The sequence below is a fragment of the Coregonus lavaretus genome (genome assembly GCF_964263955.1).
Source record: "Coregonus lavaretus genome assembly, contig: HAP1_SCAFFOLD_1586, whole genome shotgun sequence".
NCBI lineage: Eukaryota > Metazoa > Chordata > Actinopteri > Salmoniformes > Salmonidae > Coregonus > Coregonus lavaretus.
In genome coordinates this window covers 37,621-62,500 of record NW_028157585.1, presented here as the reverse complement: position 1 = coordinate 62,500, position 24,880 = coordinate 37,621, and the positions used below count along the sequence as shown (strand labels likewise).

The window sequence follows — 24,880 nt, the reverse complement described above, 5'->3', positions numbered from 1 at the left end:
GTTTGTGCTGTAGAGACCTGCAGTTCTAGAATCAGTGTGTATGTACTGTAGAGACCTGTAGTTCTAGAATCAGTGTGTATGTACTGTAGAGACCTGTAGTTCTAGAATCAGTGTGTATGTACTGTAGAGACCTGTGGTAGTAGAATCAGTGTGTATGTACTGTAGAGACCTGTAGTTCTAGAATCAGTGTGTATGTACTGTAGAGACCTGTGGTAGTAGAATCAGCGTGTATGTACTGTAGAGACCTGTAGTTCTAGAATCAGTGTGTATGTACTGTAGAGACCTGTAGTTCTAGAATCAGTGTGTATGTACTGTAGAGACCTGTAGTTCTAGAATCAGCGTGTATGTACTGTAGAGACCTGTAGTTCTAGAATCAGCGTGTATGTACTGTAGAGACCTGTAGTTCTAGAATCAGTGTGTATGTACTGTAGAGACCTGTAGTTCTAGAATCAGCGTGTATGTACTGTAGAGACCTGTAGTTCTAGAATCAGTGTGTATGTACTGTAGAGACCTGTAGTTCTAGAATCAGTGTGTATGTACTGTAGAGACCTGTAGTTCTAGAATCAGCGTGTATGTACTGTAGAGACCTGTAGTTCTAGAATCAGTGTGTTTGTGCTGTAGAGACCTGCAGTTCTAGAATCAGTGTGTATGTACTGTAGAGACCTGTAGTTCTAGAATCAGTGTGTTTGTGCTGTAGAGACCTGTAGTTCTAGAATCAGTGTGTATGTACTGTAGAAACCTGTAGTTCTAGAATCAGTGTGTATGTACTGTAGAGACCTGTGGTAGTAGAATCAGTGTGTATGTACTGTAGAGACCTGTGGTAGTAGAATCAGTGTGTATGTACTGTAGAGACCTGTAGTTCTAGAATCAGTGTGTTTGTGCTGTAGAGACCTGTAGTTCTAGAATCAGTGTGTATGTACTGTAGAGACCTGTAGTTCTAGAATCAGTGTGTATGTACTGTAGAGACCTGTGGTAGTAGAATCAGTGTGTATGTACTGTAGAGACCTGTAGTTCTAGAATCAGTGTGTATGTACTGTAGAGACCTGTAGTTCTAGAATCAGTGTGTATGTACTGTAGAGACCTGTAGTTCTAGAATCAGTGTGTATGTACTGTAGAGACCTGTGGTAGTAGAATCAGTGTGTATGTACTGTAGAGACCTGTAGTTCTAGAATCAGTGTGTATGTACTGTAGAGACCTGTAGTTCTAGAATCAGTGTGTATGTACTGTAGAGACCTGTAGTTCTAGAATCAGCGTGTATGTACTGTAGAGACCTGTAGTTCTAGAATCAGTGTGTTTGTGCTGTAGAGACCTGCAGTTCTAGAATCAGTGTGTATGTACTGTAGAGACCTGTAGTTCTAGAATCAGTGTGTTTGTGCTGTAGAGACCTGTAGTTCTAGAATCAGTGTGTATGTACTGTAGAGACCTGTGGTAGTAGAATCAGTGTGTATGTACTGTAGAGACCTGTGGTAGTAGAATCAGTGTGTATGTACTGTAGAGACCTGTAGTTCTAGAATCAGTGTGTTTGTGCTGTAGAGACCTGTAGTTCTAGAATCAGTGTGTATGTACTGTAGAGACCTGTAGTTCTAGAATCAGTGTGTATGTACTGTAGAGACCTGTGGTAGTAGAATCAGTGTGTATGTACTGTAGAGACCTGTAGTTCTAGAATCAGTGTGTATGTACTGTAGAGACCTGTAGTTCTAGAATCAGTGTGTATGTACTGTAGAGACCTGTAGTTCTAGAATCAGTGTGTATGTACTGTAGAGACCTGTGGTAGTAGAATCAGTGTGTATGTACTGTAGAGACCTGTAGTTCTAGAATCAGTGTGTATGTACTGTAGAGACCTGTAGTTCTAGAATCAGTGTGTATGTACTGTAGAGACCTGTAGTTCTAGAATCAGCGTGTATGTACTGTAGAGACCTGTAGTTCTAGAATCAGTGTGTTTGTGCTGTAGAGACCTGCAGTTCTAGAATCAGTGTGTATGTACTGTAGAGACCTGTAGTTCTAGAATCAGTGTGTTTGTGCTGTAGAGACCTGTAGTTCTAGAATCAGTGTGTATGTACTGTAGAGACCTGTAGTTCTAGAATCAGTGTGTATGTACTGTAGAGACCTGTGGTAGTAGAATCAGTGTGTATGTACTGTAGAGACCTGTGGTAGTAGAATCAGTGTGTATGTACTGTAGAGACCTGTAGTTCTAGAATCAGTGTGTATGTACTGTAGAGACCTGTGGTAGTAGAATCAGTGTGTATGTACTGTAGAGACCTGTGGTAGTAGAATCAGTGTGTATGTACTGTAGAGACCTGTAGTTCTAGAATCAGTGTGTTTGTGCTGTAGAGACCTGTAGTTCTAGAATCAGTGTGTATGTACTGTAGAGACCTGTAGTTCTAGAATCAGTGTGTATGTACTGTAGAGACCTGTGGTAGTAGAATCAGTGTGTATGTACTGTAGAGACCTGTAGTTCTAGAATCAGTGTGTATGTACTGTAGAGACCTGTAGTTCTAGAATCAGTGTGTATGTACTGTAGAGACCTGTGGTAGTAGAATCAGTGTGTATGTACTGTAGAGACCTGTAGTTCTAGAATCAGTGTGTATGTACTGTAGAGACCTGTAGTTCTAGAATCAGTGTGTATGTACTGTAGAGACCTGTAGTTCTAGAATCAGCGTGTATGTACTGTAGAGACCTGTAGTTCTAGAATCAGTGTGTTTGTGCTGTAGAGACCTGCAGTTCTAGAATCAGTGTGTATGTACTGTAGAGACCTGTAGTTCTAGAATCAGTGTGTTTGTGCTGTAGAGACCTGTAGTTCTAGAATCAGTGTGTATGTACTGTAGAGACCTGTGGTAGTAGAATCAGTGTGTATGTACTGTAGAGACCTGTGGTAGTAGAATCAGTGTGTATGTACTGTAGAGACCTGTAGTTCTAGAATCAGCGTGTATGTACTGTAGAGACCTGTAGTTCTAGAATCAGCGTGTATGTACTGTAGAGACCTGTAGTTCTAGAATCAGTGTGTTTGTGCTGTAGAGACCTGCAGTTCTAGAATCAGTGTGTATGTACTGTAGAGACCTGTAGTTCTAGAATCAGTGTGTTTGTGCTGTAGAGACCTGTAGTTCTAGAATCAGTGTGTATGTACTGTAGAGACCTGTGGTAGTAGAATCAGTGTGTATGTACTGTAGAGACCTGTGGTAGTAGAATCAGTGTGTATGTACTGTAGAGACCTGTAGTTCTAGAATCAGCGTGTATGTACTGTAGAGACCTGTAGTTCTAGAATCAGCGTGTATGTACTGTAGAGACCTGTAGTTCTAGAATCAGTGTGTATGTACTGTAGAGACCTGTAGTTCTAGAATCAGCGTGTATGTACTGTAGAGACCTGTAGTTCTAGAATCAGTGTGTATGTACTGTAGAGACCTGTAGTTCTAGAATCAGTGTGTATGTACTGTAGAGACCTGTAGTTCTAGAATCAGCGTGTATGTACTGTAGAGACCTGTAGTTCTAGAATCAGTGTGTTTGTGCTGTAGAGACCTGCAGTTCTAGAATCAGTGTGTATGTACTGTAGAGACCTGTAGTTCTAGAATCAGTGTGTTTGTGCTGTAGAGACCTGTAGTTCTAGAATCAGTGTGTATGTACTGTAGAGACCTGTAGTTCTAGAATCAGTGTGTATGTACTGTAGAGACCTGTGGTAGTAGAATCAGTGTGTATGTACTGTAGAGACCTGTGGTAGTAGAATCAGTGTGTATGTACTGTAGAGACCTGTAGTTCTAGAATCAGTGTGTTTGTGCTGTAGAGACCTGTAGTTCTAGAATCAGTGTGTATGTACTGTAGAGACCTGTAGTTCTAGAATCAGTGTGTATGTACTGTAGAGACCTGTGGTAGTAGAATCAGTGTGTATGTACTGTAGAGACCTGTAGTTCTAGAATCAGTGTGTATGTACTGTAGAGACCTGTAGTTCTAGAATCAGTGTGTATGTACTGTAGAGACCTGTAGTTCTAGAATCAGTGTGTATGTACTGTAGAGACCTGTGGTAGTAGAATCAGTGTGTATGTACTGTAGAGACATGTAGTTCTAGAATCAGTGTGTATGTACTGTAGAGACCTGTAGTTCTAGAATCAGTGTGTATGTACTGTAGAGACCTGTAGTTCTAGAATCAGCGTGTATGTACTGTAGAGACCTGTAGTTCTAGAATCAGTGTGTTTGTGCTGTAGAGACCTGCAGTTCTAGAATCAGTGTGTATGTACTGTAGAGACCTGTAGTTCTAGAATCAGTGTGTTTGTGCTGTAGAGACCTGTAGTTCTAGAATCAGTGTGTATGTACTGTAGAGACCTGTGGTAGTAGAATCAGTGTGTATGTACTGTAGAGACCTGTGGTAGTAGAATCAGTGTGTATGTACTGTAGAGACCTGTAGTTCTAGAATCAGTGTGTTTGTGCTGTAGAGACCTGTAGTTCTAGAATCAGTGTGTATGTACTGTAGAGACCTGTAGTTCTAGAATCAGTGTGTATGTACTGTAGAGACCTGTGGTAGTAGAATCAGTGTGTATGTACTGTAGAGACCTGTAGTTCTAGAATCAGTGTGTATGTACTGTAGAGACCTGTAGTTCTAGAATCAGTGTGTATGTACTGTAGAGACCTGTAGTTCTAGAATCAGTGTGTATGTACTGTAGAGACCTGTGGTAGTAGAATCAGTGTGTATGTACTGTAGAGACCTGTAGTTCTAGAATCAGTGTGTTTGTGCTGTAGAGACCTGTAGTTCTAGAATCAGTGTGTATGTACTGTAGAGACCTGTAGTTCTAGAATCAGTGTGTATGTACTGTAGAGACCTGTGGTAGTAGAATCAGTGTGTATGTACTGTAGAGACCTGTGGTAGTAGAATCAGTGTGTATGTACTGTAGAGACCTGTAGTTCTAGAATCAGTGTGTTTGTGCTGTAGAGACCTGTAGTTCTAGAATCAGTGTGTATGTACTGTAGAGACCTGTAGTTCTAGAATCAGTGTGTATGTACTGTAGAGACCTGTGGTAGTAGAATCAGTGTGTATGTACTGTAGAGACCTGTAGTTCTAGAATCAGTGTGTATGTACTGTAGAGACCTGTAGTTCTAGAATCAGTGTGTATGTACTGTAGAGACCTGTAGTTCTAGAATCAGTGTGTATGTACTGTAGAGACCTGTGGTAGTAGAATCAGTGTGTATGTACTGTAGAGACATGTAGTTCTAGAATCAGTGTGTATGTACTGTAGAGACCTGTAGTTCTAGAATCAGTGTGTATGTACTGTAGAGACCTGTAGTTCTAGAATCAGCGTGTATGTACTGTAGAGACCTGTAGTTCTAGAATCAGTGTGTTTGTGCTGTAGAGACCTGCAGTTCTAGAATCAGTGTGTATGTACTGTAGAGACCTGTAGTTCTAGAATCAGTGTGTTTGTGCTGTAGAGACCTGTAGTTCTAGAATCAGTGTGTATGTACTGTAGAGACCTGTGGTAGTAGAATCAGTGTGTATGTACTGTAGAGACCTGTGGTAGTAGAATCAGTGTGTATGTACTGTAGAGACCTGTAGTTCTAGAATCAGTGTGTTTGTGCTGTAGAGACCTGTAGTTCTAGAATCAGTGTGTATGTACTGTAGAGACCTGTAGTTCTAGAATCAGTGTGTATGTACTGTAGAGACCTGTGGTAGTAGAATCAGTGTGTATGTACTGTAGAGACCTGTAGTTCTAGAATCAGTGTGTATGTACTGTAGAGACCTGTAGTTCTAGAATCAGTGTGTATGTACTGTAGAGACCTGTAGTTCTAGAATCAGTGTGTATGTACTGTAGAGACCTGTGGTAGTAGAATCAGTGTGTATGTACTGTAGAGACCTGTAGTTCTAGAATCAGTGTGTATGTACTGTAGAGACCTGTAGTTCTAGAATCAGTGTGTATGTACTGTAGAGACCTGTAGCTCTAGAATCAGCGTGTATGTACTGTAGAGACCTGTAGTTCTAGAATCAGTGTGTTTGTGCTGTAGAGACCTGCAGTTCTAGAATCAGTGTGTATGTACTGTAGAGACCTGTAGTTCTAGAATCAGTGTGTTTGTGCTGTAGAGACCTGTAGTTCTAGAATCAGTGTGTATGTACTGTAGAGACCTGTAGTTCTAGAATCAGTGTGTATGTACTGTAGAGACATGTGGTAGTAGAATCAGTTTGTATGTACTGTAGAGACCTGTGGTAGTAGAATCAGTGTGTATGTACTGTAGAGACCTGTAGTTCTAGAATCAGTGTGTATGTACTGTAGAGACCTGTGGTAGTAGAATCAGTGTGTATGTACTGTAGAGACCTGTGGTAGTAGAATCAGTGTGTATGTACTGTAGAGACCTGTAGTTCTAGAATCAGTGTGTTTGTGCTGTAGAGACCTGTAGTTCTAGAATCAGTGTGTATGTACTGTAGAGACCTGTAGTTCTAGAATCAGTGTGTATGTACTGTAGAGACCTGTGGTAGTAGAATCAGTGTGTATGTACTGTAGAGACCTGTGGTAGTAGAATCAGTGTGTATGTACTGTAGAGACCTGTAGTTCTAGAATCAGTGTGTATGTACTGTAGAGACCTGTAGTTCTAGAATCAGTGTGTATGTACTGTAGAGACCTGTAGTTCTAGAATCAGCGTGTATGTACTGTAGAGACCTGTAGTTCTAGAATCAGTGTGTTTGTGCTGTAGAGACCTGCAGTTCTAGAATCAGTGTGTATGTACTGTAGAGACCTGTAGTTCTAGAATCAGTGTGTTTGTGCTGTAGAGACCTGTAGTTCTAGAATCAGTGTGTATGTACTGTAGAGACCTGTGGTAGTAGAATCAGTGTGTATGTACTGTAGAGACCTGTGGTAGTAGAATCAGTGTGTATGTACTGTAGAGACCTGTAGTTCTAGAATCAGTGTGTTTGTGCTGTAGAGACCTGTAGTTCTAGAATCAGTGTGTATGTACTGTAGAGACCTGTAGTTCTAGAATCAGTGTGTATGTACTGTAGAGACCTGTGGTAGTAGAATCAGTGTGTATGTACTGTAGAGACCTGTAGTTCTAGAATCAGTGTGTATGTACTGTAGAGACCTGTAGTTCTAGAATCAGTGTGTATGTACTGTAGAGACCTGTAGTTCTAGAATCAGTGTGTATGTACTGTAGAGACCTGTGGTAGTAGAATCAGTGTGTATGTACTGTAGAGACCTGTAGTTCTAGAATCAGTGTGTATGTACTGTAGAGACCTGTAGTTCTAGAATCAGTGTGTATGTACTGTAGAGACCTGTAGTTCTAGAATCAGCGTGTATGTACTGTAGAGACCTGTAGTTCTAGAATCAGTGTGTTTGTGCTGTAGAGACCTGCAGTTCTAGAATCAGTGTGTATGTACTGTAGAGACCTGTAGTTCTAGAATCAGTGTGTTTGTGCTGTAGAGACCTGTAGTTCTAGAATCAGTGTGTATGTACTGTAGAGACCTGTAGTTCTAGAATCAGTGTGTATGTACTGTAGAGACCTGTGGTAGTAGAATCAGTGTGTATGTACTGTAGAGACCTGTGGTAGTAGAATCAGTGTGTATGTACTGTAGAGACCTGTGGTAGTAGAATCAGTGTGTATGTACTGTAGAGACCTGTGGTAGTAGAATCAGTGTGTATGTACTGTAGAGACCTGTAGTTCTAGAATCAGTGTGTATGTACTGTAGAGACCTGTAGTTCTAGAATCAGTGTGTATGTACTGTAGAGACCTGTAGTTCTAGAATCAGCGTGTATGTACTGTAGAGACCTGTAGTTCTAGAATCAGTGTGTTTGTGCTGTAGAGACCTGCAGTTCTAGAATCAGTGTGTATGTACTGTAGAGACCTGTAGTTCTAGAATCAGTGTGTTTGTGCTGTAGAGACCTGTAGTTCTAGAATCAGTGTGTATGTACTGTAGAGACCTGTGGTAGTAGAATCAGTGTGTATGTACTGTAGAGACCTGTGGTAGTAGAATCAGTGTGTATGTACTGTAGAGACCTGTAGTTCTAGAATCAGTGTGTTTGTGCTGTAGAGACCTGTAGTTCTAGAATCAGTGTGTATGTACTGTAGAGACCTGTAGTTCTAGAATCAGTGTGTATGTACTGTAGAGACCTGTGGTAGTAGAATCAGTGTGTATGTACTGTAGAGACCTGTAGTTCTAGAATCAGTGTGTATGTACTGTAGAGACCTGTAGTTCTAGAATCAGTGTGTATGTACTGTAGAGACCTGTAGTTCTAGAATCAGTGTGTATGTACTGTAGAGACCTGTGGTAGTAGAATCAGTGTGTATGTACTGTAGAGACCTGTAGTTCTAGAATCAGTGTGTATGTACTGTAGAGACCTGTAGTTCTAGAATCAGTGTGTATGTACTGTAGAGACCTGTAGTTCTAGAATCAGCGTGTATGTACTGTAGAGACCTGTAGTTCTAGAATCAGTGTGTTTGTGCTGTAGAGACCTGCAGTTCTAGAATCAGTGTGTATGTACTGTAGAGACCTGTAGTTCTAGAATCAGTGTGTTTGTTCTGTAGAGACCTGTAGTTCTAGAATCAGTGTGTATGTACTGTAGAGACCTGTAGTTCTAGAATCAGTGTGTATGTACTGTAGAGACCTGTGGTAGTAGAATCAGTGTGTATGTACTGTAGAGACCTGTGGTAGTAGAATCAGTGTGTATGTACTGTAGAGACCTGTAGTTCTAGAATCAGTGTGTATGTACTGTAGAGACCTGTGGTAGTAGAATCAGTGTGTATGTACTGTAGAGACCTGTGGTAGTAGAATCAGTGTGTATGTACTGTAGAGACCTGTAGTTCTAGAATCAGTGTGTTTGTGCTGTAGAGACCTGTAGTTCTAGAATCAGTGTGTATGTACTGTAGAGACCTGTAGTTCTAGAATCAGTGTGTATGTACTGTAGAGACCTGTGGTAGTAGAATCAGTGTGTATGTACTGTAGAGACCTGTAGTTCTAGAATCAGTGTGTATGTACTGTAGAGACCTGTAGTTCTAGAATCAGTGTGTATGTACTGTAGAGACCTGTAGTTCTAGAATCAGTGTGTATGTACTGTAGAGACCTGTGGTAGTAGAATCAGTGTGTATGTACTGTAGAGACCTGTAGTTCTAGAATCAGTGTGTATGTACTGTAGATACCTGTAGTTCTAGAATCAGTGTGTATGTACTGTAGAGACCTGTAGTTCTAGAATCAGCGTGTATGTACTGTAGAGACCTGTAGTTCTAGAATCAGTGTGTTTGTGCTGTAGAGACCTGCAGTTCTAGAATCAGTGTGTATGTACTGTAGAGACCTGTAGTTCTAGAATCAGTGTGTTTGTGCTGTAGAGACCTGTAGTTCTAGAATCAGTGTGTATGTACTGTAGAGACCTGTGGTAGTAGAATCAGTGTGTATGTACTGTAGAGACCTGTGGTAGTAGAATCAGTGTGTATGTACTGTAGAGACTTGTAGTTCTAGAATCAGTGTGTTTGTGCTGTAGAGACCTGTAGTTCTAGAATCAGTGTGTATGTACTGTAGAGACCTGTAGTTCTAGAATCAGTGTGTATGTACTGTAGAGACCTGTGGTAGTAGAATCAGTGTGTATGTACTGTAGAGACCTGTGGTAGTAGAATCAGCGTGTATGTACTGTAGAGACCTGTAGTTCTAGAATCAGTGTGTATGTACTGTAGAGACCTGTAGTTCTAGAATCAGTGTGTATGTACTGTAGAGACCTGTAGTTCTAGAATCAGCGTGTATGTACTGTAGAGACCTGTAGTTCTAGAATCAGCGTGTATGTACTGTAGAGACCTGTAGTTCTAGAATCAGTGTGTATGTACTGTAGAGACCTGTAGTTCTAGAATCAGCGTGTATGTACTGTAGAGACCTGTAGTTCTAGAATCAGTGTGTATGTACTGTAGAGACCTGTAGTTCTAGAATCAGTGTGTATGTACTGTAGAGACCTGTAGTTCTAGAATCAGCGTGTATGTACTGTAGAGACCTGTAGTTCTAGAATCAGTGTGTTTGTGCTGTAGAGACATGCAGTTCTAGAATCAGTGTGTATGTACTGTAGAGACCTGTAGTTCTAGAATCAGTGTGTTTGTGCTGTAGAGACCTGTAGTTCTAGAATCAGTGTGTATGTACTGTAGAGACCTGTAGTTCTAGAATCAGTGTGTATGTACTGTAGAGACCTGTGGTAGTAGAATCAGTGTGTATGTACTGTAGAGACCTGTGGTAGTAGAATCAGTGTGTATGTACTGTAGAGACCTGTAGTTCTAGAATCAGTGTGTTTGTGCTGTAGAGACCTGTAGTTCTAGAATCAGTGTGTATGTACTGTAGAGACCTGTAGTTCTAGAATCAGTGTGTATGTACTGTAGAGACCTGTGGTAGTAGAATCAGTGTGTATGTACTGTAGAGACCTGTAGTTCTAGAATCAGTGTGTATGTACTGTAGAGACATGTAGTTCTAGAATCAGTGTGTATGTACTGTAGAGACCTGTAGTTCTAGAATCAGTGTGTATGTACTGTAGAGACCTGTGGTAGTAGAATCAGTGTGTATGTACTGTAGAGACCTGTAGTTCTAGAATCAGTGTGTATGTACTGTAGAGACCTGTAGTTCTAGAATCAGTGTGTATGTACTGTAGAGACCTGTAGTTCTAGAATCAGCGTGTATGTACTGTAGAGACCTGTAGTTCTAGAATCAGTGTGTTTGTGCTGTAGAGACCTGCAGTTCTAGAATCAGTGTGTATGTACTGTAGAGACCTGTAGTTCTAGAATCAGTGTGTTTGTGCTGTAGAGACCTGTAGTTCTAGAATCAGTGTGTATGTACTGTAGAGACCTGTGGTAGTAGAATCAGTGTGTATGTACTGTAGAGACCTGTGGTAGTAGAATCAGTGTGTATGTACTGTAGAGACCTGTAGTTCTAGAATCAGTGTGTTTGTGCTGTAGAGACCTGTAGTTCTAGAATCAGTGTGTATGTACTGTAGAGACCTGTAGTTCTAGAATCAGTGTGTATGTACTGTAGAGACCTGTGGTAGTAGAATCAGTGTGTATGTACTGTAGAGACCTGTAGTTCTAGAATCAGTGTGTATGTACTGTAGAGACCTGTAGTTCTAGAATCAGTGTGTATGTACTGTAGAGACCTGTAGTTCTAGAATCAGTGTGTATGTACTGTAGAGACCTGTGGTAGTAGAATCAGTGTGTATGTACTGTAGAGACCTGTAGTTCTAGAATCAGTGTGTATGTACTGTAGAGACCTGTAGTTCTAGAATCAGTGTGTATGTACTGTAGAGACCTGTAGTTCTAGAATCAGCGTGTATGTACTGTAGAGACCTGTAGTTCTAGAATCAGTGTGTTTGTGCTGTAGAGACCTGCAGTTCTAGAATCAGTGTGTATGTACTGTAGAGACCTGTAGTTCTAGAATCAGTGTGTTTGTGCTGTAGAGACCTGTAGTTCTAGAATCAGTGTGTATGTACTGTAGAGACCTGTAGTTCTAGAATCAGTGTGTATGTACTGTAGAGACCTGTGGTAGTAGAATCAGTGTGTATGTACTGTAGAGACCTGTAGTTCTAGAATCAGTGTGTATGTACTGTAGAGACCTGTAGTTCTAGAATCAGTGTGTATGTACTGTAGAGACCTGTAGTTCTAGAATCAGTGTGTATGTACTGTAGAGACCTGTGGTAGTAGAATCAGTGTGTATGTACTGTAGAGACCTGTAGTTCTAGAATCAGTGTGTATGTACTGTAGAGACCTGTAGTTCTAGAATCAGTGTGTATGTACTGTAGAGACCTGTGGTAGTAGAATCAGTGTGTATGTACTGTAGAGACCTGTAGTTCTAGAATCAGTGTGTATGTACTGTAGAGACCTGTAGTTCTAGAATCAGTGTGTATGTACTGTAGAGACCTGTAGTTCTAGAATCAGTGTGTATGTACTGTAGAGACCTGTGGTAGTAGAATCAGTGTGTATGTACTGTAGAGACCTGTAGTTCTAGAATCAGTGTGTATGTACTGTAGAGACCTGTAGTTCTAGAATCAGTGTGTATGTACTGTAGAGACCTGTAGTTCTAGAATCAGCGTGTATGTACTGTAGAGACCTGTAGTTCTAGAATCAGTGTGTTTGTGCTGTAGAGACCTGCAGTTCTAGAATCAGTGTGTATGTACTGTAGAGACCTGTAGTTCTAGAATCAGTGTGTTTGTGCTGTAGAGACCTGTAGTTCTAGAATCAGTGTGTATGTACTGTAGAGACCTGTGGTAGTAGAATCAGTGTGTATGTACTGTAGAGACCTGTGGTAGTAGAATCAGTGTGTATGTACTGTAGAGACCTGTAGTTCTAGAATCAGTGTGTTTGTGCTGTAGAGACCTGTAGTTCTAGAATCAGTGTGTATGTACTGTAGAGACCTGTAGTTCTAGAATCAGTGTGTATGTACTGTAGAGACCTGTGGTAGTAGAATCAGTGTGTATGTACTGTAGAGACCTGTAGTTCTAGAATCAGTGTGTATGTACTGTAGAGACCTGTAGTTCTAGAATCAGTGTGTATGTACTGTAGAGACCTGTAGTTCTAGAATCAGTGTGTATGTACTGTAGAGACCTGTGGTAGTAGAATCAGTGTGTATGTACTGTAGAGACCTGTAGTTCTAGAATCAGTGTGTATGTACTGTAGAGACCTGTAGTTCTAGAATCAGTGTGTATGTACTGTAGAGACCTGTAGTTCTAGAATCAGCGTGTATGTACTGTAGAGACCTGTAGTTCTAGAATCAGTGTGTTTGTGCTGTAGAGACCTGCAGTTCTAGAATCAGTGTGTATGTACTGTAGAGACCTGTAGTTCTAGAATCAGTGTGTTTGTGCTGTAGAGACCTGTAGTTCTAGAATCAGTGTGTATGTACTGTAGAGACCTGTAGTTCTAGAATCAGTGTGTATGTACTGTAGAGACCTGTGGTAGTAGAATCAGTGTGTATGTACTGTAGAGACCTGTGGTAGTAGAATCAGTGTGTATGTACTGTAGAGACCTGTAGTTCTAGAATCAGTGTGTATGTACTGTAGAGACCCGTGGTAGTAGAATCAGTGTGTATGTACTGTAGAGACCTGTAGTTCTAGAATCAGTGTGTATGTACTGTAGAGACCTGTAGTTCTAGAATCAGTGTGTATGTACTGTAGAGACCTGTAGTTCTAGAATCAGTGTGTATGTACTGTAGAGACCTGTGGTAGTAGAATCAGTGTGTATGTACTGTAGAGACCTGTAGTTCTAGAATCAGTGTGTATGTACTGTAGAGACCTGTAGTTCTAGAATCAGTGTGTATGTACTGTAGAGACCTGTGGTAGTAGAATCAGTGTGTATGTACTGTAGAGACCTGTAGTTCTAGAATCAGTGTGTATGTACTGTAGAGACCTGTGGTAGTAGAATCAGTGTGTATGTACTGTAGAGACCTGTAGTTCTAGAATCAGTGTGTATGTACTGTAGAGACCTGTAGTTCTAGAATCAGTGTGTATGTACTGTAGAGACCTGTAGTTCTAGAATCAGTGTGTATGTACTGTAGAGGTCTCTGTTTGTGTTGACATTTCCCCTGGTTCCTCTGCTCATAGGTTGTTAGAGAGGCAATCCTAGACAGGGATAGACTCCTTCAGTTCAATTCAAAGGGGCTTTATTGGAATTGGAAGCACATGAATACATTGCTAAAGAAAGTGAAAAACAATAAACTAAAGTGAAATAAGCAATCAGAAATTAACAGTAAATATTACACACACAGAAGTTTCAGAAGTACAGTGTTGTTACAGTGTGCAAATAGCTGTATAATGAATGGCAAGGGGAAATAAATAAACAGATTTAAATAAATAAAATGTTTATGCTCCACTAGTTGCCCTTGTCTTGTGGGAACAGGTCACAAATCTTGCTGCTGTGATGACACACTGTGGTATTTCACCTAACAGATAAGGGAATTCTGTTTTGTTTTCAAATTCTTTGCTAGTCTGTGCAATCTGAGGGAAATGTGTGACTCTAATGTGGACAGTGGGCACATAGCGTCTCTCTCTCTCTCTCTCTCTCTCTCTCTCTCTCTCTCTCTCTCTCTCTCTCTCTCTCTCTCTCTCTCTCTCTCTACCTCAGTCTCTGAGGCCTCTATCTCCCAGGCCATATGGGTTAAACCTGAGATTTCCTTTGGCTATCTTCTCCACTCTGCTCTCTGCTCCCTGGTCTCGAGCCTCAGTCTCAGGAGTCACTATGAATTATGCATGAAGCTACAGTACAGTATTAAACACAAAACGACAGTCTCTGCATGACATCATCAGCCTGGTGCTACAAATAGCATACTTGCTCTATTTTAACACCAATAAACCCATCAGTTTAAAAATGAATTTAGTAGATATCAACCTAGCAAGCCAGGCAACTAAAATAAACGTTCTAAACAATGTTTGGGTTAGTTGGTAGCTTGTTAGCTAGCTGGCTAGTCAGTTCAAATAATGACCAGAGTATAGCTGACAACGTCTTAACTTTAGCTACTTTTTATTCATTATTACAGGAAAGGAAACTCACAACAACATCATTATTTACAAGGTAATAGCGAGCGTACAGAAAATAGCTTACGGTTGTGAGTGTGAGGAAAATAAAAGCAGGTCATTCTACCGGAGAATTCTAGAACTCCTGCATCGTCTTGTCACAGGGGGATTGGGTCTGGTTTCTGTGGCAGTCGGGTAACCATGACAACGGATGTTGTGACAGTAGCTGAGACATAAACTTTCTTTATGTCTGTGTGACAAGGAAACCGACAGTTGCAGCGACAGTCTACAGACATTCCGCTGGAGTATAAATGAAATGTTGTTTTGACCAGCGACACTTGTCACATTCTAACTGTCTACAGACATGTTGTTAGACCAAGTATAAACCAGCCTTAACCCCTGTCCCCATTGACTGGAGAGGAGATAGTGAGGGGTAGTTGGGGGCCAAGTGCAACAGGCTTGGGAATAATGTTGGGTTGGGGATGGGTGGCGGTGGAAGGGTAACTTCAAGCCTTACCGAGTCCCAAGGCAGACAGATAGTAGCCTAGGTTTTGTCTAAGCCAAGGTGTCATCTATATTCAAACCTTGCCCTTGTTTCTCACCCAGATCCTCTTTATCTCTCTGTCTCTTACCTTGTCCACAACTATGTCCACATCACAGCTACTGAGGGACGAAGAACTGCCTGACCCTACTGATAATATCGGCAGTGTCCAGGTGTAACGGGGAGGGAGAGGGACAGACGGAGAGAGACAGAGAAGGGGACGTAGGAACATTGCACACTTATTTTATTGACATCACCCCAGCCACTGGATAAGACCCTGCCAGTGAAATCAGGAAACTTTTCCCTCTACCCCTCTACCCCTCACCAAACCAAACCAATGAGGCTTGGAACCCTCTCACCATGGAACCTTTTGAAGGCTTTAATACCGGAACATGCTGGTTTTTAATAATATTGGGCCGTAAAAGGAGAAATAATTATTTTTCTATTCTACTTCCATTGTCTTCCAAGAGAGTATGCTTGGATATGTGTTGACTCATGCCAGCTAGGCCCAGCTTTGGGGCTTTGGGAGAACCCACTCGTTTGCCCTCTCTCTTTCTCCTTGTCACATTCTCTCCATCTCTCTCTCCTTCTCTCTTTCTCTCCGGATCCTGTCCCCATCCCCAGTTCAGCACTGCGGCGCCAGCCCGGTTCAGTGGCCTGTCAGAGCATTAGTGGGGCGTCGTTATACTGCCTAACGACATATAGGAGGAGAGGAGGAGGAGACCCTAGGGCATGGGAGAGAGAGAGAGAGAGAGAGAGAGAGAGAGAGAGAGAGAGAGAGAGAGAGAGAGAGAGAGAGAGAGAGAGAGAGAGACGTAAATATTCTGGCATGGGAAGAAGAGAGAGGGGGATTCTAGAACGATTGACAGGGAGGGAGGGAGGGAGGGAGGGAGTTAGGGAGCGAGGGATGGATGGAGGGAGGGAGGGATAGATGGATGGAGGGAGTGAGTGAGGGAGGGAGGGAGGAAGGGAGGGGTAGAAGGAGGAGAGGAGGAGGGTGAAGAGTGAGCTCATCCTATTGTATGGAGCGAGGGGCACAGGGGCATAAGAGGAGGAGAATAAGGGGAAATGGACTGGGGTTTTGGGAACTGATGTTTTGGGGGGAACAAGCAATTTATGCAGCCGAGTCTCCCTGAAGATGACGGACCCTTTCATTTGGCTGTCTGAAAAAAAGCACCAGGATCCGCTTCCTTGGACGAGTCCCAAATGGCACCTTATAGGAAATAAGGCGACTTTGGGATGAACAACTTGACTTGTCAAAGAGTCATTATTTGCTCTCAGATTAATATGTAGCGCTGACGTTCTGAACCAAGGCTGCCTCGCCTTTTTCTCTTTATGCAGATTTAGTGAATTGAGACTTGATGGGTTTAACAGTTCTCCTACCCCTCCTCTCCATTCCATCCCCACATCTCTCCCCCATTGGCAGTAATGGGTAGACAAGCTGGGGGAGAAAGAGAGGGAGAGAGAGAGAGAGAGAGAGAGAGAGAGAGAGAGAGGGAGAGAGGCAGAGAGGGGGAGGGAGGGAAAGAGAGGGGAGGGAGGGAGAGAGAGGGGGGAGGGAGACAGAAAGAGGGGAGGGAGGGAGGGAGGGAGAGAGAGGGAGGCTGAATATAAAAAACTACAGTCAATATCTTTACCTCCTACGCCCCTACCGAGTGGCGCAGTGGTCTAAGGCTGTGCCACTAGAGATCCTGGTTCGAATCCAGGCTCTGTCGTAGCCGGCCACGACCGGGAGACCCATGGGGCGGCGCACAATTGGCCCAGCGTCGTCCAGGGTAGGGGAGGGAATAGCCGGCAGGGATGTAGCTCAGTTGGTAGAGCATGGCGTTTGCAACGCCAGGGTTTTGGGTTCGATTCCCATGGGGGGCCAGTATGAAAAATAAAATAAAAAATAATGTATGCACTCACTAACTGTAAGTCGCTCTGGATAACAGCGTCTGCTAAATGACTAAAATGTAACTCCATTTCTACATTAGCCCAGTACTATAACTCCATCTCTACACTAAGCCCAGTACTATAACTCCATATATACACTAAGCCCAGTACTATAACTCCATCTCTACACTAAGCCCAGTACTATAACTCCATCTCTACACTAAGCCCAGTACTATAACTCCATATATACACTAAGCCCAGTACTAAAGCTCCTTCTCTACACTAATGTATGTACACTAAGTACACTAAGCCCAGTACTATAGCTACATCTCCTGGGCCACATTGGGTGTTAGCTAAAACATAGTCATATTGTGAACCATGAACCATTAGTGCATAATGGTTTTACAATACATTACCTTCTAATGGTTCTTCTGCTGCAGTTAGTCAGTAATCAGATAATGTCTCAGGGGCATTTTTCTTCTGTAGGTCAGGTTCTAGTCGAGATGTTATTGAGATTCCACCTCATCTGCCTCCCAAATGGCACCCTATTCCATATATAGTGTGCTTATTCTGGTCAAAAGCAGTGCACTATATAGGGAATAGGGTTTCATTTGGTCCGCCGGCCTCTACTCTGCTTCTCGACCATTAGCATTCCTCAGCTAAGTGGTTCAACCTCGGTGTGTGTGGGATGTGTGTGTGTGTTGGAGTTTGCCTCGAGACTGCAACCTGGCCGCCCCCATAGTTTTGAGTTCATTACCGTTTCAGAATTACCCCACCTGTTTATCTGAACACACACACACTGCAGCCCTAAACCCAGATCAGACAGATGATCATCCTCCCTGATAATGAGCCGTAATACTCCTTTACCTCTCTATGATGCACCCAGTAAAAACATCTGCAGTCTCCAACATTACCCCTCCCTCCCTCCCTCCCTCCCTCCCTCTCCACCCTTCTCCTTCTACTCACCCCTCCCTCCCTCCTCTACCTCTCCATTTGTGGGTCAAGGCTATGAAAGAAGAGGACTTAGCAGAAGACACATAGACAGATAGTAGGCTAGGTTATCTCTCTCTCCTAGGCCCTAAAACCTTATATTTACAGCCTTGTTTTTTCTGGGGATCCTTGCTAAATATACTAAAGTTAAAATACAGCTAACGGCTATATGGTGTCTGGTATGCTTTGGAGGTGCTGTCTGTGTCTGCCTCCCAAATGTCAAATGTAGTGCACTATATAGGGAATAGGGTGCCATCTGGGACACAGACGCTGTCTGTGTGTAGTTGATCAGACCTCAACACATACTTATTGTGTCAGCCAGGTCAGTGTGTGGACTGTCTGTATGTATCAGCCAGGTCAGTGTGTGGACTGTCTGTATGTATCAGCCAGGTCAGTGTGTGGACTGTCTGTATGTATCAGCCAGGTCAGTGTGTGGACTGTCTGTATGTATCAGCCAGGTCAGTGTGTGGACTGTCTGTATGTGTCAGCCAGGTCAGTGTGTGGACTGTCTGTATGTATCAGCCAGGTCAGTGTGTGGACTGTCTGTATGTGTCAGCCAGGTCAGTGTGTGGACTGTCTGTATGTATCAGCCAGGTCAGTGTGTGGACTGTCTGTGTGTATCAGCCAGGTCAGTGTGTGGACTGTCTGTATGTGTCAGCCAGGTCAGTGTGTGGACTGTCTGTATGTATCAGCCAGGTCAGTGTGTGGACTGTCTGTATGTATCAGCCAGGTCAGTGTGTGGACTGTCTGTATGTATCAGCCAGGTCAGTGTGTGGACTGTCTGTATGTGTCAGCCAGGTCAGTGTGTGGACTGTCTGTATGTATCAGCCAGGTCAGTGTGTGGACTGTCTGTATGTATCAGCCAGGTCAGTGTGTGGACTGTCTGTGGAGACTGATGTGGGTTTGTGGTGAGGGCAGTAGACCGTACATTCAAGCCCAGGTGCTGTCTGTCTATATATCCATGCCAATGTCAATACCATTGCTATGTTGCCCCCTCACACCTACAGTTAGACCAGTGTGGGGTCTTCAATCCAGAAGTCATCAGTGAAGGACCTCACACGGGTGTGTGTGTGTGCACGTGCTCGCTAATGAATGTTTGTGTGTCCTGTACGTGTGTGTGTGTGTGTGTCAGTGTGTGTGTGTGTGTGTGTGTGTCTGTGTGTGTGAGTGTGAAGCTCTCTGTGCCTGCTGGAGCGGTAGTTCCCCGCTGTGTGATCCTAATGGGGCTTGGAGAAGGGAGCGTGCTCTGCCAAACCAAGCCTCACCCCTCCATCCCCAGCCCCCCCCCTAGCCCTCACCCCAGAGCAGAGAGGGGAACAGGGCTCATATATCAGCCTGCTGGTTAAGCTTCATTACCTCCAACACATGACTCAATACACTCTCTACCTCTCTCTTTACCTCTCCTCTTTCACCTCGCTGGTTACACCAACACTCTGGTTTCTCCTCACTCTCTTTCTGGGTCTCCCCCCCTCCCTCCCTCCCCCGCCCCCCCAAACCTTAGTGAGTGCCTTGTTATAGCCGAGTTCCCAGGTGACTTGTTGCAGGTGATGCAGATCACAGGTCCTGAAATTAGCCACTAGATCAGCCAGCACCTGGTTATCCTCCCTCCCCCTAGTTAAAGACCCACAGACCCAGAGACCTAGCAGTGGGTAGTGGACCATAGATGATCAGGGCTGGACCATTGGCAGTGGACCATGGATGGAAGCGGGCAGGGAGGGGAACCAGGCTGAAAACTCTTTCAGTGAGCATATACGCCCCACACTCCCCCTGAAGGGCCTTTGAACTTAGTGTGTACTAGCTTGCTCTATACCTCTTTCTGTCCCACTCTATTTCTCTCCTCTCTACTGGGCACCAGTGTAACATCTGTCATTCTCTATGTCACTAAGCGTCTGAGCCGGTCCAGTTGTGATGACATTCAGTCTACCAGTTGACTTCTCCTCTACCGTCTAAGGAGCTCCGTTTGTTGTGGTTTATTAATGATGAAATTGTTGAAGATCCAAACTTGACACACAAAGGGATGTGTAGATGATGGTCTGTGAATATGACCTCTTTGTGTTGTTTCAGATGTCTTTGTCATCAGCCTTGGTAGTTTGACATTTCAACATGGATTGAGCCAAAGAAAATCATTTTTGGGTATTTTCTTTTATAAAAAATAAAAAAATAAATCCTACTTTCTTATGGGCGAAAGAAAGAACTATGGGTTTTGGATCATTGGCGTCCGTTCAAAATGTGAAAAGCAATTTAAAAGCTGTCCGGCAGAGCGAAACATTTCTGTTCAAAGAGGCCCAGGGAGAGAGCGGAAGAACCCAGTGGTTTCTGGGGTGCAGAGCGGAGCGGGCCACGCTTGGCCTCCGTGTGTGTGTGTGTGTGTCTGTGCTGTTTGTCCAGCTCCGATCTACAGTACTCTCGGCCTCTGGGGTTCCTCACAGTGATGGAAGACAGAGCCTGAAATGAATACTACACTCTCCTCTACTCCTTTCTTTCTCTCTCTCGTTCTCTCTCTCCCTCACACACACACTGGGCAGCTAGTGTTCTTTCCTCATCTCTCATTCCCTCCCTCCCTCTCTCCCCCTCCCTCCCCCCTCCCTCTCTCCCTCTCTCCCCTTCCCTCCCTCCCTCTCTCTCTCTCTCTCTCTCTCTCTCTCCCAGTTTGTCCGTCTGTGGGTGTGTTGAGGGTAACAGTCCTTGAAGGGAATATGTTTATGGAGAATCTTTTTACAGCTTCTTGAGAAGTACAGCAGAATCTGCCCCTTCGCTCTCTCTGACCAACCTTACGTCAACTTCCCCATGCGCCAAACACTGGGCGGCTCTTTGTGTGTGTGTGTGTGTGTGTGTGTGTGTGTGTGTGTGTGTCTCCGTGTGCCTGTATATATATATATGTGTGTGTGTGTGTGTATGTGCGTGCGTGCCACCAGCCAGCCACCTGTTAATGCCAGCACTGATTTCATAAGGTATAGCTGGCACCTCAACGGCCAGGCACACACACACTTTCCCTCCTCGTCACCTCTCAACCTCCAGCCTTTGAAAAAATAATTTGGAATAAAGGATCTGTGTGTTAAAGATCTGGTATGCATCCCAAATAGCACCCTATTCCCTATGTAGGGCACTACTTTTGACCAGAGCCTTACGGGCCCTGCTAAGGAATAGGGTCCCATTTGGGCCTCAGACTGTGTGTTAAAGATAACCCCACCTGTGATGATCATTAGCCTGAGGAGCTGTCCAACATTAAATCCCCTTTAGGTTCAGATTCCATTAATGAGTGGAAAATTAAACCTTTTAGATGAACATTCCAAGTGTAGAATTTTATATAATGACTTAAAAAGAGGTCTTGGGTAGTTGGTGGAGGCACGGAGCGTTCCAGGAGAATTTAAATGGGTTAAGTGAGTTGGTGGAGGTTGGGGATGTGGATGTGAAGAGGGGATCAGCTGTGGATTCAAGGCCCAGGGAGAGAGAGGGGAGGTTGGGGGAGAGAGAGGGGGTGACCCTGGGCCAGGTGGAGAGGTGGAAAAGAGAAAGGAAGAGGTGGAGGAGAGGAGAAGGACAAGGAGTGCTGAAGGAGAAGAGGGGGAGAAGAGGTGGAGACGGTGTTGTTAACTCACACAGATGTTCCCCCTCTCTAAATCACTCAGTCCCTCTTTCTCTCTCTCTCTCCCTCTATCTCTCTCTCTTCTCTCTCTCCTTCTCTCTCTCTCTCTCTTCTCTCTCTCCCTCTCTATCTCTCTCTTCTCTCTCTCCCTCTATCTCTCTCTTCTCTCTCTCTCTCCCTCTCTATCTCTCTTTTCTCTCTCTCCTTCTCTTTCTCTCTCTTCTCTCTCTCTCCATCTCTATCTCTCTCTTCTCTTTCTTTCTCTCTCTCTATCTCTCTCTTCTCTTTCTCTCTCTATCTATCTCTCTCTTCACTCTCTCTTCCTCTGCTCTCCTCCTCTGCTCACTCCTTTACAGCAGACTAGCTACCCATTTCCTGTGACCTCTCACCTCACAGAGAAGAAAATAGAAGAAAGAAGGGATAGAGGGAGGAGGGAAGGAGGAGGATGGAGGGAAAGGGAAAGATGTGTACAGTCTCATCAGCCCTGGGAGACTTAAGGCCAGTCAGTCAGGCTGTCTACCATGGAGGTCCTTCTCTCTCCACTGACCAGAAAGACCATCTGTTTTGAAAGTCACTCTGAAATGTTTTCTCCTCATGCTTATGAAATCCACTTGTGTTATCTCACTGTTTTGTTGATAAAGTATGTTACCATGTACCTGACCTATGATGTGATGTTACAGAATACTTGTTTTTAACATTTCTCTCCTCTCCCCCTGACCCTCTCTCCTCTCCCCCCTCTCTCTCCCCCTCCCCCCCTCTTCCTCCCACCCCATCAGTTGGAGTCGGAGCTGGAGGTCTGTGAGAGGGAGAGTGCAGAGCTCCAGGAGTATGCCAACTGTGTCCTGCAGCAGATCGCTGACCACTGCCCTGACATCCTGGAACAGGTGGTCAATACCCTGGAAGAGTCCTGCTGACCTCACACCCCCTGCCAGCCACACACTCAACACCACACCTTTCAATACCCCCCTGCCAGCCACACACTCAACACCACACCTTTCAATACCCCCCACCAGCCACACACTCAACACCACACCTTCCAATACCCCCCTCCAGCCACACCACACCTTTCAATACCCCCTGCCAGCCACACACTCAACACCACACCTTTCAATACCCCCCTCCAGCCACACACTCAACACCACACCTTTCAATACCCCCCTCCAGCCACACACTCAACACCACACCTTCCAATACTCCCCTCCACCCACACACTCAACACCACACCTTTCAATACCCCCCTCCAGCCACACACTCAACACCACACCTTTCAATACCCCCCTCCAGCCACACACTCAACACCACACCTTTCAATACCCCCCGCCAGCCACACACTCAACACCACACCTTTCAATACCCCCCTCCAGCCACACACTCAACACCACACCTTTCAATACCCCCTGCCAGCCACACACTCAACACCACACCTTTCAATACCCCCCTCCAGCCACACACTCAACACCACACCTTTCAATACCCCCCACCAGCCACACACTCAACACCACACCTTTCAATACCCCCCTCCAGCCACACACTCAACACCACACCTTTCAATACCCCCCTCCAGCCACACACTCAACACCACACCTTTCAATACTCCCCTCCAGCCACACACTCAACACCACACCTTTCAATACTCCCCTCCAGCCACACACTCAACACCACACCTTTCAATACCCCCCTCCAGCCACACACTCAACACCACACCTTTCAATACCCCCTGCCAGCCACACACTCAACACCACACCTTTCAATACCCCCCTCCAGCCACACACTCAACACCACACCTTTCAATACCCCCCTCCAGCCACACACTCAACACCACACCTTTCAATACCCCCTGCCAGCCACACACTCAACACCACACCTTTCAATACCCCCCTCCAGCCACACACTCAACACCACACCTTTCAATACCCCCCTCCAGCCACACACTCAACACCACACCTTCCAATACTCCCCTCCAGCCACACACTCAACACCACACCTTTCAATACCCCCCTCCAGCCACACACTCAACACCACACCTTTCAATACCCCCCTCCAGACACACTCAAAAACACCCCTTTCAATACCCCCCGCCAGCCACACACTCAACACCACACCTTTCAATACCCCCCTCCAGCCACACACTCAACACCACACCTTTCAATACCCCCTGCCAGCCACACACTCAACACCACACCTTTCAATACCCCCCTCCAGCCACACACTCAACACCACACCTTTCAATACCCCCCACCAGCCACACACTCAACACCACACCTTTCAATACCCCCCTCCAGCCACACACTCAACACCACACCTTTCAATACCCCCCTCCAGCCACACACTCAACACCACACCTTTCAATACTCCCCTCCAGCCACACACTCAACACCACACCTTTCAATACTCCCCTCCAGCCACACACTCAACACCACACCTTTCAATACCCCCCTCCAGCCACACACTCAACACCACACCTTTCAATACTCCCCTCCAGCCACACACTCAACACCACACCTTTCAATACCCCCCTCCAGCCACACACTCAACACCACACCTTTCAATACCCCCCTCCAGCCACACACTCAACACCACACATTTCAATACCCCCCTCCAGCCACACACTCAACACCACACATTTCAATACCCCCCTCCAGCCACACACTCAACACCACACCTTTCAATACCCCCCTCCAGCCACACACTCAACACCACACCTTTCAATACCCCCCGCCAGCCACACACTCAACACCACACCTTTCAATACCCCCCTCCAGCCACACACTCAACACCACACCTTTCAATACCCCCCTCCAGCCACACACTCAACACCACACCTTCCAATACCCCCTGCCAGCCACACACTCAACACCACACCTTTCAATACCCCCCTCCAGCCACACACTCAACACCACACCTTTCAATACCCCCCTCCAGCCACACACTCAACACCACACCTTTCAATACCCCCCTCCAGCCACACACTCAACACCACACCTTCCAATACCCCCTGCCAGCCACACACTCAACACCACACCTTTCAATACCCCCCTCCAGCCACACACTCAACACCACACCTTCCAATACCCCCCTCCAGCCACACACTCAACACCACACCTTTCAATACCCCCCTCCAGCCACACACTCAACACCACACCTTCCAATACCCCCCTCCAGCCACACACTCAACACCACACCTTCCAATACCCCCCTCCAGCCACACACTCAACACCACACCTTTCAATATCCCCCTCCAGCCACACACTCAACCCCACACCTTTCAATACCCCCTGCCAGCCACACACTCAACACCACACCTTCCAATACCCCCCTCCAGCCACACACTCAACACCACACATTTCAATACCCCCCCCCAGCCACACACTCAACACCACACCTTTCAATACCCCCCTGCCAGCCACACACTCAACACCACACCTTTCAATACCCCCCGCCAGCCACACACTCAACACCACACCTTTC

General features: G+C 44.9%; 1 protein-coding gene across 1 annotated transcript in view; it reads left to right on the top strand.

The window, feature by feature from the left end:
- LOC311125235 (uncharacterized protein) overlaps nucleotides 1-23,489 on the top strand; it is a gene marked incomplete at its 3' end in the record, with an annotated part of 52,032 nt that extends 28,543 nt beyond the window's left edge. The window contains exon 2 of the mRNA XM_084199287.1: nucleotides 22,189-23,489. Coding sequence (XP_084055413.1) covers nucleotides 22,241-23,489 — 1,249 coding nt within the window. The remainder of the gene's footprint in view (nucleotides 1-22,188) is intronic.
- Between the last annotated feature and the right edge of the window lie 1,391 nt (nucleotides 23,490-24,880).